At 37.6% G+C, this 19,110-nt stretch overlaps 1 protein-coding gene across 1 annotated transcript in view; it reads right to left on the reverse strand.

Moving 5' to 3' along the window:
* NECTIN3 (nectin cell adhesion molecule 3) overlaps positions 1 to 19,110 on the reverse strand; it is a gene marked incomplete at its 3' end in the record, with an annotated part of 107,662 nt that overhangs the window by 36,859 nt on the left and 51,693 nt on the right. The window contains exons 8-9 of the mRNA XM_084201057.1: positions 12,013 to 12,075; positions 11,344 to 11,514 (exon numbers count right to left, since the gene is read on the reverse strand). Of these exons, the coding sequence (XP_084057183.1) occupies positions 11,344 to 11,514; positions 12,013 to 12,075 (234 nt within the window). The remainder of the gene's footprint in view (positions 1 to 11,343; positions 11,515 to 12,012; positions 12,076 to 19,110) is intronic.

A 19,110-nucleotide genomic window follows, 5' to 3' on the forward strand; every position in this document is an offset into this window, starting at 1 on the left:
CAGCAGGTCAAGGGAAAAGGCCAGTTCCGCTCTGTCCGTGAAGCCCCTTGTTGAGCGCTATCTCAGTCCTTCCAACACAAGACAGAAATTGGCAAGTCTCTTGTATTGACTATGGCTGACAAAAAAATCCCAGACTTCCAAAATGAAGCAAGTGTGCAGTTGAAGCTAAAGTAGGACACTTTCTTTTCAGAAAACCTTCTCGTCATTTGCAAATTCACACCACCAGTTCAGTACCAGCAGGCTATTCTGGCACCATACATGATTCTATCTGAGAAAAGCATCCCAGCAGTTTCTCCAGTGTTCACTAAGATGATCATCATTATATTTTAAGCAATTCCTTAGGTACTCAGGGCATCTTTAGTCATTTGGAACTGCAAGCAAGTGCAAAAGCAGTTGTGCCTTAATTTCACTCACACTCCATATGGTTTCGCTTCCAAGGCACAGGAGCAGCCTGCCAGGGCTGACAGCTCATCCTGGCATTCAGCAGGGATATGTGGGGTGCGCAGGGCACACTCAGTGTGGCTTGCACTAGTGACACACTAACCAAAATCACCTGCTAAGCCATCAGCTTCAGAGAGAGCCGCTGTACTGTCTCACAATTTCTATTTGCTGTCTCACTCTTTTCTACCTGTGACAGACCACACCACACCAAGGAGCACATTTCTGGGCACAGAGTCCCTTGCAGTATCTTCTATAGCTGCTGAAGGTGTCTCATTCTGATGGAATAGGATTTTCTTTCCTCAGTTCACTCTTGCATCCCAAGGTGCATCCATGCAATCAGGGAGAAGTGACATTATCAACAAATATGTTAGTAAAGGGAGATCTATTCTTTGGCTAGACTGTAACTGTCATTTACCAGAAAAAAAACCAAGGAAAATGTCAGGAAAAAACTCCTTAATTATTAGGAAGTATTATAGCTGAATAAATTTCTGAGACACAGCTATTAAGGGCAAAGACATGAATGATAGACGATACTGATGAAGAACACAAACTTGATACAGCACAGAAATAAACCTAAAACTTACTTGTGTTGCAGGACATTTTTTTTCATTGTAATCTGATACACAGAATTTGCAGAAGACCGCAGAATACAACTAGGTTTCACTTCACAATAAAACCACACATCTTCAGGTTTCACAAACGCTGAAAGGAAGCATAGGTTCTCTTGAAAAATTTCAGTATCAGCTCAGATTAGAACTTCACCTATGTTTCTTCCAAGGTTTGCAATTTGGGAAATAAAGAAGTGTTTCAGTGTCCACTAAGCAATGTCACTGTACATGCAGTACTCTCTCAAATAGGAAAAAACCAGGAAAAATCTGTTTCAAAAGAGAAAATTCACTTGAAGGGGCACAGCAGCATTGTATCATGAGGGTCACATCATTTTATATTCCTCTGTATCTTCCAGCTGATTGCACAAATGTTAAGCTTCAGAATAATTACTCCAGGCAATCACAGACCTAATGAGGCAATCAGCACTGACCACCTACCTGGCAGTGACCACCAGCTTTCTTTGGTAACCAACTGTACAGGCCTAAGGGGAAGCACAATCACTTTGTCCTGACATTTATTGCTTTAATTGAAGATACATAAAACCTATTACAGGCAGCCCCATGTGTTCACTGAACATATTTTTTGAACAAGAAGCATTTCAATAACAGCAGAGCAATTCAGAGGGAAACATACAAAAAGATACCTTTGATACTTTTTATCTAAGAAAGTACTTCAGTTAGTGCACTTGCCCAAGCCAGGGGAGATCCAAACAGCAGGACAAGCAGCTTACATGTATCAATGTACTAATGGCTCAGAGTTAAATGCATTTTACACCTAGGCTGAACTCCATCTTTATCCCTTCACTAGCTGACTCGAAATGGTGACTTTCTAGAATTTCAGCCTTATGGAAGAGCTGTCCCTGCTAGCCTGAGTCTGTGTAAATATCCAAAATGCTTTAGTCTTCTGCATTTACAAAACCAGTGTATGCTTATCCTGGTATTAGAGCCAAACATACATGAAAAAAAAATACCAGAGACACAACATTATTCTTTTACTTTATTTATAGGAACATTCAGTTTTGAAGACAGTTATTTGACATTTTTCAAAGTATTCAAGAACATTTCTAATGAAGAGAGCCTGATTATATTTTAATCATTTCTTGTTGCTAATCAGGGTGAGATACAGGCTCTTAATATAACGGAAGCTATCTTGAGATAGGGTGAGTGCTATCCAGATGCACAGCAGTCCTCAACAATTGCTATTCCCTTCAGCCTTATTTGTTTAGTGCTCCAGTAAACAAGTGGGACTTCAGTGGCAGCTCTTTAAATGGTCTTCTGGCACTTGGGTGGTAGCATATATCATCATACCAGCATCCAGTTTAGTAATTTTCTTTGATGTGTTTTTTTTTTTCCTCTTCTTTTCAGTTTCATCTTCAAAAATGTCAGGCATGTAAGTCTAAATTAACTGCAATTCAAAGCAAATATATGTGTTAAATGTACAGACTTACAGAAAATACAAAGCTCAGTAAAAACACTTCAGATTCCAAGTCACAAAGGGAAGGGGACAGGTTAATCAAAAGCCCCACATACAGAGGTCTCATTTAGAACTTATTAGTTATGTCTGTCAAGCATGGGCAACAGTGAACTTATATTTCAAAATTAAATTTTCGTCTCCAAGTCAATAAAGCAATACTTAGTTAAATGCAGAGGAGCAGCAAACCTGTCTTTGTAAGAGGAAGTAGTAAACAGGCTTCAGAAGAAATATGAAAAATACTTAGATTTCTTAGAGAATTCCAAAATTCCAGTTATAAAAGCCAGCAATGATTTGCTGTTGCAGTGTGCTATTATTGACACAATTAAACTTGTAAGAAATGCCAAGATGGAGTTTGTGACAGGGAACAGACAGTTTCCTGAACTGCAGCAATCAACACGCATCACATCATATACATATTGTGTGTAGGAACCTTACAAGAATTTTCTTCTGCTTATTTCCCTGAATCTAAAAAAAAAAAAAAAAAGAAAAAAAGCATTACTGTGTGACATCAATTAAATATTTTTATTTACAGAAGCAGCAACTTGCCCAGCTGCAGTTAGGGGAAGTTCAATGTAATTTAAAAAAACTTTCTTCCCAGTTTTTTGCAAGGTTTGCCATCTCAAACTATCAGTGAGCTCCCATAGAAACTGCTTAAGCATTGCCCTTAACATGCTCATTTCAGATTAAAGTTTACTTGCATATCACCTCAGTGGGGTTTTTTCCCCCTCTTTACCAAATGTCTACTCAGGAACTGGAAGACATGAATTGTATGTGATCAAATTAAATGCCATCTGCCTATGAACATTATGCTGTGAGCTGTAATCAAACACTAACAGAAGAAAAAAAGCACTATCACCTCTATGACTCCGTGGGATTTCCTAAGGAAGCTCTCCTTTTTAACACATGTCAAAACTGTTTCACGGTATTTGTCAAATGGTGCTGGAGTAGGTCCAAAGCAGCTCCAAACATCTCAGGGCATCCTTTAGCCTACTACTACATAATCATATACTATGGTCTGCAATAGTTTGTCTAAGTCACCGTCTCAGAATCTCACCTTCAACTCTAGAACATCAGGAATTTAAAAAAAAAAACAAACCCCAAAATATTGCTAAAAGTGTCAGCAGAGGGGACAGGGCAAGGGGAGGCAGAAAGCGGTCCAGAGTTAAATCCAACTGCCGATGTCAAGAGAAGCTGAATTGCAGCAGAAGCCCTTCAGGTTCCCAGGCAGCCTCACAGACAGGGCAAGTGAAAGGTGCAGTGAGCATGTGCAGCATTCAGGGATCTCCATAGTGCATCCACGGCTTTGTCTTTAGACACCAAAGGCTGATGGCTTTTCCAAGCAAAGGCTTGCAATGCTCTGATTCATCTTCTGTCTTCCAAGAGGAAGTCTTTCAAGAGGAAGACTTATCTGAAAGCTGAAGCTTCCATTACAAGAGAAGACAATGCCACTATTTGCTGCGGCTATTCAGTTGCAGTTGAAGTTGTTTTCGACTTTCAGCTGAGACTTTGTATTCTGGGGGGTGACAGCAGCTTCTTCCAAGCCCCTCCCTCAGCAGACTTTAAAAAAATAGATTTTCTTGGTTAATTAGATTTTCTTCAGTTGAAAAGACTGAATTATTTCCCAATACAGTAACTCAAACTACTTACCATATAATCAATGCTTTTAGATACAAGTATCCACTGGGCATTTATTTCACATAGATACACATGGGGTCAATTACACTTGCTGTGCAAATCACGCACTTGAGTGTGATCAGTGACACTAGAAATCCAATTATCTTTGGCTTTCTAGATGAATCTTTGGACAGACAGGGCACAGCTATGCGGCTAATTAAGCTGTATACAGATCCCACATTAAGCAGATGGTGAAACTTGAATGTGATTTCATAGTAACACATTTGAAAGTGACAATTCTAAATTTCTCACTTTGTCTCCAAGCTGGCTTTGGGATAACCTGCTATAACCTGCAACAATCAGCTAAGTAGGATCAACATCCAGATTAACCAGATTCTTCCTGCTATTAGGACACATCCGAAACTGAGGAGCTTTGTAGACAGTGGTTACCTTTGGTTCATTTAAAATTGTTTCAGAAAACAGAGAGTCACTGCTTTGATAGAGAACAATATTTTTCTGTTTGTTTGCTGATTTCTAGCCATACTATTATGTTATAGTTATATGATAGTTTATTATGCTTCATTATCACCAGCTATTCTGTCTCAAGAAGGCAATGGGCAATTAGTCTAAATGTCACCTTCCTGTATAAGCAGGAAGTGTTTCCTCCAAGCTCCATTCCATGTTTGCCATTTTTCTTGCTTACTCTACATCACGTATCACCTGAAAGTCAGGTGATTCAACCATCTGCAATGTCACATCATCCTAATTTGTCCAGCTGTAATGAAAATACCTGATGTTAACAAGTTACACATTTTCCACTTTGAAAATTTCTTGGAGTTAGACACACCACATCCCTCAAGCTGTTATAGAATATGAAAGAGGAGAAAAAGAATTCAGCAACACTGAATCTCAACCATTTCTATACAGAGTTGAAAATTAACTAACACTGGCCCAAAAAGCCAGAGCAGAATGGTAAGAGACAAATATGGAATAAAATAGAACTTACTTTCCATCTTGGAACAGCATTAGGTAATTTTTGGTTTTGTTAATAAAGCCCTAACTAGGTGTATTAGTGAGAAATAATTTCACCAATAATATTAAAAAAAATTGAAGAGGTTAAGGAAGAGACTGCTACCTCTCCCAGCTGGAAAAAAGAGAGATACAAGATGACTGAACAAAGAAAAACCCTAAAGACATAGAAGGAGCAAAGTTAGATGGAAGGGATAGGAGACAGACAACCTACCATATTAATAGAAACAAGCAAACATTTCTAAGATTTCTAACTTTTTAATGTGAAACACTTTAATTACTAATCCTCAATGGAACTGAATGAAACACATTGTGAGAGAACAGAGGCAAGAAGGAGAATTTGCAATTATACCATCGAGTGTACAAAGTCAGAAGACACCAGGAGCTTTGCTGGCTGATAAGAAACAATCCAACAGTGAGGAATTCTGGAAAACCGTATTTCTGTCCACACAAACCTTGGAAATGGCCACACCAATCCTAGAAAATTAGAGACCAGTCAATTTTGTTGCATGCAGTAGATACATCTGTGCCACATGACTTAAGGTGTGAAGTCCAGTCAGGAAGAATTCAGGGTAGGGGGCAGTGTAAAGCAGATGGCTTGACTTTTTATTAAAGCTAGCAGGACTTTTAAGAACCAGTCTTCTAATAGTCAGATTTAAAACTCCTTTAAAAGACATCCAAACAGGTGAGATGTTTTGCCTTGCCCAATATTTGGGTTTTTTGCCACTAATGCAGGGCCATTAGCAGTATTTATGGCCACAAGAAATTGATCCAGATGAAAGTAAGCAACACAATGAGATGTCACAAGCATCACTAAAGCACTGCACTCAAAGTGAGTTCCTTCCTCTGGCCACCCCTGAAGCCTTTTGTTCATTTGCCTAGCCTAGCTGGGTAAACCAATCTACATTTGATGCTACTCATCAATTTGAATTTTGAAGCTAATACAAAGACACTTTATCTGCCCACAGCCGTTTCTCTCTTAATTCTCAATTCATGTCAAAGAAGCAAAGAACTTTGTTAATTGTGGAATTAAAGTCAGGCTTAATGCTTAATAGGAGTAATTGTGTCAGCAGCTAAAGTCTGGTCCTCAAAGAGCCAGGTTAGTCAAACATAAGACAGAAATCCAACTGCTCTACTTGATAATGAATTAAGCTTTTGCTACAAGTAGTGCTTGAAAGCAATTATTTCCAAATTATGACAGCAGTTCAGAAGGTATGTATATCTCTGAATTCTTTTTCTTGTGAGTACAAACCACTATGGTGACAGCAAAGATCCCATCTGGACAACGGTCTGCCTCTCTGCTGACCAGCCAGGAGGCAACTGGCAGGGCTGAAGCATCTTCTGTGGGTACACTGCTGCACTGCACACAACCTCCTACTGCACATAGCCACACATCAGCAGGGAAAGAGTAATTTTCTGGAGTTTGTTATAAGCTGAACTGGATAAACAATACTGGCCCAAAATACTTTGCTGTCAAGGAATGGAGCTGTTCAAGCACAGAATATCTGAAGTCATACAAAGGAGTGTAAGACTTCTTAATAGGACAGGCAAGATGAAGTGTCAGGGAGACTGAAGCTGCAGGCACACCTTCCTAAGAACAGGATCTAATGTGGCAACACTATTAGAAGTAATAATTCAGACATCCAAACCAGTAATAAACAAATAAAATCTAACATTGGGAAAAGGACAAAAAAAACCCCAAAACAACAACATCAACAAAAAAACAACAACCAAAAATGGCAGTGGAATCTTTTATAGCGTATCTTAAACTTCTTCCTCTGACAATCAGTATTAGAGAAGTTATTTCCCATAAATCTGTTAGGTAATAAGTCTAATTTAACCTAGTACAGTTCAGATTGGAATATAATAAATCTGTGGCTAAACTCAGTCAAATTGAAATGATGTTTTAATATATTTAGCACACTCTATACATTCTGTGTGTTCAGATATGCAAATTTATCTCAGCTGATGAGGAAGCTGAAGTCTGCTTTATTTTGAGACCAAGTTGGAAATCAATTCCGATTTACAGTCTTGATTACTAGTCTCACAAAGGGGTAGAAGAGTCAAAGACTTGTAGTCTTTTAAATACAACTATTTTCTAGTGATACTTGAAGGATGTAGATTTAAATATAGCATAAAATCAGGTATAAACAAGTATACAAAAAATTTCACTGTGGGGTTGTCAGTGCAGATTAAAATACCTAACGCATCCTGCTTGGGTTTGTCACATTGTTTGAATAATTACTACTAAGATTCACAATGTACTTTTTGTGCATTTGCAATTTAATTCAGTTGAAGTTATTAAGTTATTCACCAAGAACCATGTCATACCTTTTAATAAATGCAGAAATATCACATATTTACCTTCTGTCAGAAAGTCAAACCCAGTCTCCCAATACTTTGGATGTGTACCACAGGTGGACAAAAAACCCCAGGCCACCTCCCACAGGGCAGTCAAGCAGGAAACTACACAGACATTTATTTTTTCACCTGGAGCTTTACCTGTCCTCGTCAGCAACCTCTGAAGTGGCCCAAGTCGTCAAAACAATTTCATCTGCTCTGCAACTACCTGTTGGTACAGCACTCACTCAGCCTTCACACAACACAGTGGTTCAGATAGAGTGCTTTCAGGCATGTGGCATTAAAAAGTTACTATAATAAATTTTAATCACCTATATAACAACACAGCGCCTGAACTTGTGTCCCTCAGAGGACAAAAGAGCAGTAACATTGCCAGAAAGAAGGCAAAGTACACAAGTCAGAAGGTGAAAAGTCTCCCTTCGCCCTTCATGAGTTATCACACATCTTTCTTGTGTTTTACTTGAGCTCAACACACAATACATTAGATCATTTGTGACTGAACAGTGGTAATCCTTTAATAATATTTTGTTAAGCGTTTCCTTACTTTTAGCAGTACAATTTTTTAGACTGTGGATACTATACAAATGAAAATTTGTATTGCATCCCCAGTCATTCTGGACATACTCCAAACATTAAATCTTAGACTTTTTATAATTAGACTACCTTGTAGAATATAGAGATACTTGGGCAGAGGACAATTTACATTTACCAATGCTAGAGGTGCAAATTACTAATCTTCCCCTCCTTCCCTACCTCCCTCACCAGAGATTCTGGGTTTTCCGTTCACCTCAGTACTGCATTTTCACACAGTACCATATGCTTCCTGTTATGTAAGCTGAAAGTTAGAAGGATTTCAGCATCAACACCACAATATTCCAAAGTGGTAGAGTTAGGAAAAAGAACATGTCCAGCATATACAACCACAGAAGAAACATAACACCAAAAAAGTGGATGCATTTTACCAGACTTTGCATTTTAAGCAATCTAAACAACAGAAGAAAATTTTAATTTTGAATGTTTTTATTCCAGTCAAGTTACAAATACAAGCATTTAAAAATGTACAAAAATAAAAAGGACACTGCCTACATCTTACAAAAGCAGATCAAACTTACTTCTCTATGTTCAATCCTTTTAGTGAGAAAGCCTAATTAGCAGACATTTTTTCTTTTCTCTTCCGAGCATTCTTTGCCAAATCTTGCCCCCCAAATTTAGCCACACTTAAAACTGAAAGTAACATTTCAAAAACTTAATATACTAAATGTCCCTGAATAGACTGCAAAGAAACCATTTCTCACAGGTAAAAACCTGTAGGTGGTAATGTATTTCCCTAATAACTTTAGGGCAAACTACATCCTGATGGGTAGTTTGCAAATCAAGTTTTCTGTAGTTTGTTGATCTGTAACTTGCACAATACATTTTTATTTTTTAAGCTATTTTTACAAATTAAAAAAAAGTGATAGCTTTGTTGATAGCATTCTTCCTTCCCCTAAAGTTTTAACTCTTTCAAAAAAAAAAAAAAAGTATCTGCAAATAATTATAAAAAACAATAGAAGAGTTTTTTCTGAATCCAAAATAATTGGTTTTTTTGCAAAAGAGATTGAAGTGATCACCTGCTCAATACCACATTGTAGTAATGAATGCAGAGGAAGTACTGCCACAGCAAGAGTTTTGAACCATTCTGTAATGTCTATTCAAATATTTTTGGTATCAAGTTTTGCTCAGTAATATTGATCAAATTACCTAAGCAGTAATTATCTTAAGCAGTATAGCTCCTCTCCGTGTTCTGTCATTCATTTGGCCACGACACTGTTTTCTTTCAATGTTCTGACAGTTGATGTTTGTTGGAGCTGCAGTAATGTAAGGATAGGCGAGGCAATGCTCACGCAAAGAGGTAGCTACTTAAACTAACATTATGGAAAAACAGTTTTGGGGGACACAAGCCCTTCTTTAAGTCTCAAGCACAGCAGAAAACTTTAAAATTGAAAACAGCTGCTCAATTTACATGAATGTGCCCAGTTACTAAGAGAAAAGCAAGGTGTCAATGCTTCAAAGATAGCTCCCAAGAAGCAGGTTCTGTCCAACCTTTCTTTTTGCCATTCCTTCAGTTGTCAACTCCAACCACATCATTTAACAGAAAGTTGCTTAGCAAGAGAACAGGTAATACCTACTTCTACAGGGTCCATAATACAGGCACCCAAAGCCATAATCTTCTAGCTGCTACCTGTAACAAACTAGAAGCATTTAATTTACCTGGCCCAATTGTGGACAGGGATCTCATTAACTTGTACTGTGATGGAGATGAATGCAGGTTGAATACAGGTTTAACAACAGACCCCTGCCTGCAGCACACTCACCTATGCTAGCTTTCAATTCTGCTGCTTCTACAGCTTGACTCTTGCCTCTAAAAAAATCCATACACCTGCAGAAAAACACACTAATATCCCAGAAGTAATGTTCAGTTCTGTACAACAGGTAGCTTCAGCATGACACCAGGCATTCTTAACATCTTGTCCTTCATGTCATCTGACCGAAAATCATCATTCTGTACTTATGTGCTTAATGTACTTACAGAGTACTCAAGTCTCTTAAGTTTCTCTGGCAAATTTTAGACACAACCCATTTTTCTACTGTTTTAAAATATTTTAAGATTGTACTATGAACTCATTTCAGCACTAACACATTATATACATATTTTTACTTGCTAAATATTTACTTTTTAGTTCACAGGAAATCTTATGTTTCTAGAAAGATCCTGAGCACATTTTTTAAGCATTACCACAGACAAAAAAGATTCCTGTGGGATACTGTTAGCACTGGTAATGTCAGGACGTTCTCCAGTTACTTCACACTACTGGTTAAGATTAAAGGACAGTGCTAACAAGTGTTTGAAGTTGACTGAAGCTTTTCTTTTCTTGCTAAGACACAAGAACACATCACAGGCAGTTTTGTTGGAAACTGAGAAAAAAACAAGGAATGTGTCTATTACCAAGGAAAATAAACTGCAGCATCTAAAATAAGGGTCATACTTGGAAATCAGCTAAATAGCAGTTTAAGGGTAAGATGTAGCTTCACAAAAGACACTTCCAGAAAGTTCTTCCAGAAAGTCTGCCTAGTCATCTACCTCCTTCAACTAAGTTTCATGTAGACCTAATTGTAAAACCAAAGCCAGCAACAGGCAGAATCAATAGACAATAAAAAGCTTTTGATGCAAGCCAATTACTTCACTTTTAACAAGGTGGGAAGACAAACAGTGTAGTTTATAGACCAGCCAGTCAGTATTTGAGAGGTAGTCTAGTTGTTCATTTGACTGAGAGAGGTAGAGCTGGTTGAGAAATGAATAGCTAAGGCCAGTCAAAATCATATCCCAAGTTTGCTAAGATGGCTCAGCCTGACACTGCTAATGTCACAAGGGATTCAGTTGTCTCGCTCATACTTATTCACTTTTATATGGATAAGGTTATTGTAAAATATCCAGAGAGAATGCTCTCAGAGATAGCCAGCAAAAAAGCTTAACTACATTTTGGCATGTGCCAACCAATTAATACAGGTTATACATATTATGACTGTGAAGGTTAACAAAGCTAAGTGGCTCTCCTCATTTGGCAATCGATATTACTACAAAAACACAGACAAACCAAATACTACAAGCAAGTTTTAAATTCCATATGGTTTACCTGTATAAAATTCTCCATACATTTTTTCACACATTAAAAAAAAACCCAATTATTTTAGAGATGAAAGCCAAAAAGACATGAAGGTCATAGAGTCAACAGGTAATAAAACCCTTCTTAAAGACATCTGGGTACAGAATCATACATAATGCTCCCTTGGATTGATGTAGGCTCTTCCAGGTCCTGAGTTTTGTGGGTACCTGTTGCTCCAATTTTTGCAGTAAGTTTGCTGATAAACAGGATACATAGGCTGAAGACCCTCTTGTTCCTGTGGCTCTTCAGCCCCACAAGTAAGTTGCCTTCCATTCACAGCTTTCTAAACACACATAAGAAGTAATAAGTTTCACAGTTCATGTATAGAACATGCAATTCCTATTCTTCATAAAGCTTTAAGCAAAATCAAAACTACACGATCTCCAAGACAACCCTATGAATAAAGAAACAGGAACTTAAAAATTCCACTAACAACAGAGTTAACTTCAAATGCTTTTTTCAAAAGAATTTTCACTCTAAAGCTCAATAAATCTAAAGAGCAAGCCACCAACTACAAAAATATCTGTCAGCATTCCTCTGCTTTATGTTACTCACCCAGAAATGAAAGCTGGAGTGTTTAAGTATTTAAATTAGTCATCAAACTACTATAGGATATTAAAATGGTACTGCCACTTTTCACTTAACTCACACAACCCAACAGTTACTGACCAGGATGGACAAATATTTTTTTTTTAAATGAAAACCAACATTATAAGTTTATTTTATGGAATAAGATGAAATCAAAGCTTCAATCAGGAATTCAAGCCATCTTTTTATTTACCATGTGCCTCAAGTTTTCAGCATCTCTCTCTCTGTACTGGCTCTGCAAAGCAAAATGTTCTTTCTGAAAGAGGAAAAGTTACAGGAGAAACAAGTCAAGATTCAAAACTGCAGAACAGTTTTGGTTAACACAAAAAACCACCAGTCACCCCCAAATACAATACACTCTGCCTTAGGAAGTGTCTTAACTGATTACCATTTAGAATCCTTCTTACAATCCAATGGCTGGTGGAAAAAGGTCACCTGTTCCAGCTGTGTTCCCTCTCCCAATATCTTGTCTCCCTCCCAATCTTCTGTGTACACCCCAAGTCCATCTGCTGGCAGGACAGTACAAGAAGCAGAATAGGTCCCAATGCTGTCCAGCAATAAAAAACTTCCCTGAGTTATCAACACTATTTCCAGCACAAATTCTGAACATGGCCCCATACCAGCTACTGCAAAGAAAATTAGTTCCACCCCAGCCAAACTGCCCACTGTAAGAGATGAGGTTCAAGATCATCTAAGGAATCTGGAGGTGAACAATTTCACAGGACCTGATGAGATACATTTGCAAGTTCTGAAGACACTTTCACAGGAAGTGACTAACCCACTGTCCATCCTGTATTAGAAGTAGTGGTAGGACTGTGGTTCCTACTGTCTGAGAAAGGGGAAATAAGACCCCCACATCAAAAAACAGAAGATGACCTGAGGAACTACAGGTCAGTCACACTTCAGTGCCCAGCAAGATGAAGGAGCAGAAACTATGCTAAGGCATATAGAAAATAAGGAGACAGTTGGTAACCATCATGGTTTCACTAAGGGCAAATTGAGCCTGACAAATTTAGTGGCTGTCTATGACAGGATCATAGTGTTGGTAGAAAAAGGAAGAGCAACTGATGTCATCTACCTGGACTTGTGTAAAGCATTTGATGCTGTCTCACATGACATCCTTATCTCTAAACTGAGGAGACATGGATTTGATGGGTGGACCACTCAGTGGATAAAAAACTGTCTGGATGGTCACACTCAAAGAGATGGCTGATCAGTGGCTCAAAATCCAAGCAAGGACCAGTGAGAAGTGTCATTCCTCAGGGGTCCGAATCAGGACCAGCACTGTTTAATGTCTTTTTGGCAACGTGACAGTGAGATCAAAGTACCCTCAGCAAGTTTGCCAATGACACCAAGCTGTGTGGTGTGGTGACATGGAGGCAAAGGGATGCCCTCCAGAGGGACCTTGGCAGGCTTGAGAGGTGGCTCTGTGTGAACCTTGTAAAGTTCAACAAAGCCAAGAGAAAAGTCCGGCACCTTTCAGGTGCAATCATAAACACAGGTAAGAGCAATTATAAACACAAACACAGTCTGAGCAGAGAAGTGATTGAGAGCAGTCCTGAGAAGGACTTGGGAATGTTGGTGGATGGGAAGTTACTTCATGCAGAAGCATTGAAATCTCCCTTCTTTCACATTTATTTTTTTCTTCACCATTATGATAGAAAAACTTCATTTGTCAAATGGTCTGTTTCCAAACATTCAGTTAATCACCAACTGCCTGAGTTAATGGCTGATCTATATCACACCAAGTAATGCCATCTAAAAATTATGATTTTGGGTACAGTTTGTACTCTGGTATCATCACTCCTAGTTAAGTTCTTCCTTTATGCCACACCTAGTATAGAACCACAATAAGCTAAAACAACATCTTTGCACAATTGTATGTATTTTTTGTTTTGCACTTCCATCTTTTCCCAACAGTATCACAGTGGTAGCAACAACACAAAGTAGGCTAGGTTGCCGATCTTTGTGCAGAAGTCCCTCCACAACAAGTATTCATAAAGGTAGGTAACATTTCCAGTGGTCATACATCCGTATTCCTACTTTCAAGATTAGTTTGAAGAGACCCCAATCTCAGTAATATTTTGTTCTTACTTTCTCCTCCTTCCCCTTAACTTTTTACCTTTCCACATTTGTTTAGTTAAAGTTTTGAAGCAATTTTGAGTTAAGTTTTAATATGTAAAATTACTTCCAAAATCATCTAATATTTCCTAACCTTTTCCACTCCTCCAACAGTTATTCTTCACCATCTTCACAGGTCCATTTTTCAACTTTAGTTTGTCAAAATTTTTGTCTTGTAATTCTATTTCAAAGTGTGCCCTCCTGCCCTTAAAGTCACCGTGATTTTGCTTCTCGAGTCCTAAAATGCAGTCTGCGTTTCTGAGAATATGTGATTTACCACTTAGCAGGCAGCATTGCTCTTTCATACCTGAGCTGAGAGCATGAGTTCACCACACAAGGAGACAAAACACACATGGGGAACAAAAAAAGTCCCCAAAAAAGCCCCACCAAAAGCTAATGTTCTTTAAACAAAAAACAAAACAAAACAACAACAAAAAAATGTGCTTCCTTGAGAAATTCTACCAAAAGTGGATGTGGACATGATTTAGAGACTCGCTGGAAACCAAGAATAGCAAATTCCATTATGACAGAAAAATTAAGTTTTTCTATCATAATGGTGAAGAAAAAAATTTATTCAATTAAAACTGAAAGTCAAAGGAAATAATCTCACATGGCATGAAAAGACAACACCTTTGCTGGATAATGCAATTATACATTTTACAGGCATGGACCAAGTGACAACCAAAATCACTGGATTCTGTCAAACACAACTGGTGCTGAGCTACATAGTCTGTGTCTTCCTGCATAGAAACAATCTGAGATTCTGTGCTTGCATTCCTAACAGAAGTTTGCATTGTCTTACCATTGCATTTTGCAGAGTTTCATAAAACCTCTTTTAGTGGTTTTACTCCAAGAATTTTCCTTCTCGAACAGTTCTTCAAAAGCCTAAAACAAATTATCTCACTAAAAACTTCATCGTACCTTTTCTGATCCTTTCCAATTCAGAAATTCCATTACAAAGGCATCCACTAACAAAAAAAGCTTGTGCATCATTTTAACCCAAATCTGGTAATTTTTTTTTTTTCTACTGCAAGATCCTTTATCAATACAGATGATTTTATTGATGCATATTTTGTGCTCCCTTCCCTTCAATCTTGTTTGTCTAAACAGTTCTTTGGTTTTAGGCAAATAATAACAATACTGCTTCCTTTTTCATCGAGGAAGAGATATTCCCACCTGTATAAAAAGCATTAGGAAAAGAAATAGAAGAGTGTAAGAGAGCCATAATCTAGAAATGAATCAGCATTATACTAGGTTTAAGAGTTCAGTGGCTGATGTTTTCAAATTTGATTCAGAAACATCATCACTTGATAAATGTATTTAATACTTTTAATGGCGCTCAGACAACTTCACCTTTTTCTTTTCTGTTTTGATCAGTAATACAAATATTACAGCTAAAGGACTTTGCTTGGCTAAATAGTGAGGCATTCTTCCAAGCTGCAAGTCTCAAGTCAGTCTTCTCATGGCCAGACACATACTGGGCTGCATTTGCCTTATCCACTCTTATTTCTGTTGCTATAGAAGAGCCTTGTTAAATTCTGAATCCTTCAAGAACTCTGAATGCTGCACTACATTGTGCAAAACATGTTTTTTTTCTTTCCTTCAGAAGCACCTGTCAAGGTAATAATAACTTCAGTTCTTCAACATTGTCAAAGACTGCCCATCTCAAGCATGTTTACAGGAAAGTAAGTAAGTTTTTGCTTCTTAGTAATAAATTGTTTGAAACAGCGAAGCTTACTCTAATGATGCCAAGGACTGCCAGAATTAGGGCACCCTCTTGCACTCCTTTTTAAAATATTATGCAATAGAAAAATTCCTCTTTAAGTCATTGAAATTCTTCTATTGCTCAGCTTCTTCCTGATTCACCTCGAAAACCACATTTTTGAGCAGAGACTCCTCTCTCACCAAGGATGTAACCTGCAGGCTGCTCACCACTCTTTCACATTACATGTAATAGATAGTTCTGAGCAACAGAATAGCATTTCCATGGCAATGATTAGAACACGTAGACAACAATAACAGTGCGGCTGACAATAGAGTTGACAAGTCTTCATATTAAATAAATCTATAATATAATTTTTCCATTGTATTCCTATGTTTTGGACTTTTGCCTTCCTCTTTTAGGGCCATAAGTGAACCAGTTTTTCTCAGTTCTGAAGAATACATGAATTGGTATCCTCAAATACCAGTACAGAGAAGTGATGAGTACTCAGTTACATAGTACATGTACATACTGGTAGATCATTATTAACACTAGCATGTAAATGAGAATGTATATTTAAAGTTAGCTGAAAGTTTCCAAATCTCAAGAAGTATCCATGAAAGACATTAGCTATCCAGTACTATCACAGGTCCAGTTAATTTCTCTTCATTTAAATACCATCACCTGCTGACTCAGATATGCATAAAATTATTTAAATATTGATTGTGGGGATATAAAAAGGAGAATTTTAGCATCATGTACTGAATCTTAAATACCTTACAAGATAAAAAAAAAGCTACTGTCCATGATTTGAACAATGAAGATGCAGAGATGATTGAAAAACTTGCACATTATTTTTAACAACTTACCAGAATCAGTCTAAATTGAATAAATCCACTTTCAATTCCAAGTTATTGTGAGTATGCAGAAGACACCATTTAAATTCACTCTTCTTTACTTTGCACCTTTGTGCAGCCTGTCATTTCCATGCAGGCTAAACTGATCATCTGTTGTGGTTGACAAAGCAGTGACACTTCCCCTACAGTTCTTTTTGGCATATCCAGAAGTCTACATCTTAGCTACCCAGTGAGAGGCTCACCTGGCATCTCATTCTGGGTAGGCACCACAGCAATTTGAACATCAGGTAGTACAGTGGTGTGTACAGACATTTGGTCACACAGGATGAGACATCCTGACAAGCTGCTTTTTTTTCTTGCCTCTTTACAGCTATACAAATGTTGGCTTAGTACACCAAAACAATACAACCAATCATTTCTTGGCTAAAGTTAGCATTTTGACATTTATTTCTGTTAGATAAAATGAAGCTCTTGCCTCAAGCATAACAGAGTACGTAATGATTAGAGGCAGTATCAGCTAGGAAGACAGCCTCCAGCTCCAGGTCCTTTCAGTTCTGGAGTTCCACAGAGATAAAAAGACAGCTACACTAACAGCGTTGTGGCAACATCCATCTCTTAAATAAAGTCTGGTTAACACCTAACCTGACGGGAAATCTTTCTTCTCCCAAAACAACTTAAAACTCTATTTATCTAACTTGTGGAAAACAAATATTCAATTCAGTCTCTTTATGATTTTTTCTCTATTTACAAAATACATTTTCATAAAATATTTAATTAAACATTCCTAAAGACTACAGCCAGCGTCAGCATAAGTTCTGTAGTACCCATTAGTCACGGTAAGCACAACTTCGAAAAAATTCAAAGACAGCAAAGTTCTGAAGAGGAAAGCAATAAGGCACACATTTTCTTATGTCTACCTCCTTTATAAGTTGCTCTGTAAAGGACAAATAATTGCATTTCCTAGTGTTGTATTTTTGCTATCTAGTAGCACTACAGATGCACAAATACCAGAATAGACCATATATTTTGATTCTTTAAGTAAGAGAATATTTTTCAAATACTTTAAGCAGAAATATTAGCAGAAGAATGATTCATCAAAAATTGCAAATGTTGAGTACTGTAGTAACAGGAGAAATAGCTATGATGCCCATCTTAAGCACAGAAAAGCACTGGTTCTTTCTTTGTGTCGTCTTTGGTACTTTACCACCTTTAAGGTAAGAAGATAACCTAATATTCTTTATGCCAACAAAATGTTTTCTACCTTCACAATGTTATAATCATCAGGCTGCTACGACTAGATCCACTACTACTGCAGCAGTGGATCTCAGAATAGTTTCCTGCTTCACTCAGCAACAATACACACAAGTATTACTCATTGTAACGTTTATGACATAAGGAAAGCTTTTATCAGCAACTGATATTTGGAGAGCTTTAGTAACCATCAATCACAAAGAAAATCTACAAGAATATTTTCAACGTTATTAAGAACTCCATCAAAATCCTCCTTAAAGGTAGGTGAAGATTTTTTTGTCCCCTCTATGAGAAAGGACTTTTATAGGCCCTTAAAACTGCAAAGATACACCATAGTATTGGAAAAATGGTATTTCTTATAAACAAATGATTGTTTTAATTAGCTCAGCATTATGATTTGGCACATCAGTGGTTAGAATCACATAATTTATGGTATGTACTGAGGATGGAACAAAAATTTTAATAAAAACAATTACAATCTAATTCTTATAAATACTGATAGGTGACAGAAATTTTCTTCAATGTAAGCAGAAATCTAAAAAATCTGACTGATTAATGTAATATACACACACACATATACAAGACACTTTAGGGGCCATGATCAGGATCTATAACTGACATTAGCTTAAGTGACCTCTCAAGAACAGGTCTCCTCTGTTGAGACAAAATGAGGGATGTGGGACTCCAGGCACCTCTCCAAAATGCAGTTTATTCCATCCAAGACATTGCAGCAGTCCAGGGTCGTGGGCGACGGAGCCTGTGCCTACAGCTGTCAGCTCCAGCTGCAGGCAGGCCTGGAGACCCTTTGGTTTTGATTACATTGCATTATATACTTTTCTTTGCTGAGCCTCTTAATACAGTAGAACCAATCTATGCCTTGACTATTATCTATAGCCTATCATAACTACTATCATTACCATATTCATGTTACTATTCTCCAATCACTAAAAGTCAGTACATTACAGTTTAAGCCAGAAGTTGTTATTCAGTTTTCTTGCAGTGGAAAATTTTAAGACCTTTCTTCTACTTGCCACATCAGCAGGCTTGTTTGCCTGTGCTACCTTCTTGCTTAGTAAAAACAACTTCTTGTTTGAGGTGGGTTTATCCTTTGTTCTAAGTCATAAAAAACCCTTCTAACTAACATACCCTTTGCCTCCTTGGTTATCCAGTAAGACTGGCTCAGCAATTCTTTTCTTCTATATCAAAACTTGCTTCCAACTCTATTCCTTCATCAGACTCCAAATTTAAAAATCTTTCTGCTAAGCATACATATCTGTGAGACTTTTTTTTCAAACTTTCATGCTTCCCAACACTTCTCTATAACGCCTAGTGCAAGAGAAGCCTGAATTCACCTGGAGTT

The sequence above is a fragment of the Fringilla coelebs genome, assembly GCF_963513975.1.
Source record: "Fringilla coelebs genome assembly, chromosome: 2".
Taxonomy (NCBI): domain Eukaryota; kingdom Metazoa; phylum Chordata; class Aves; order Passeriformes; family Fringillidae; genus Fringilla; species Fringilla coelebs.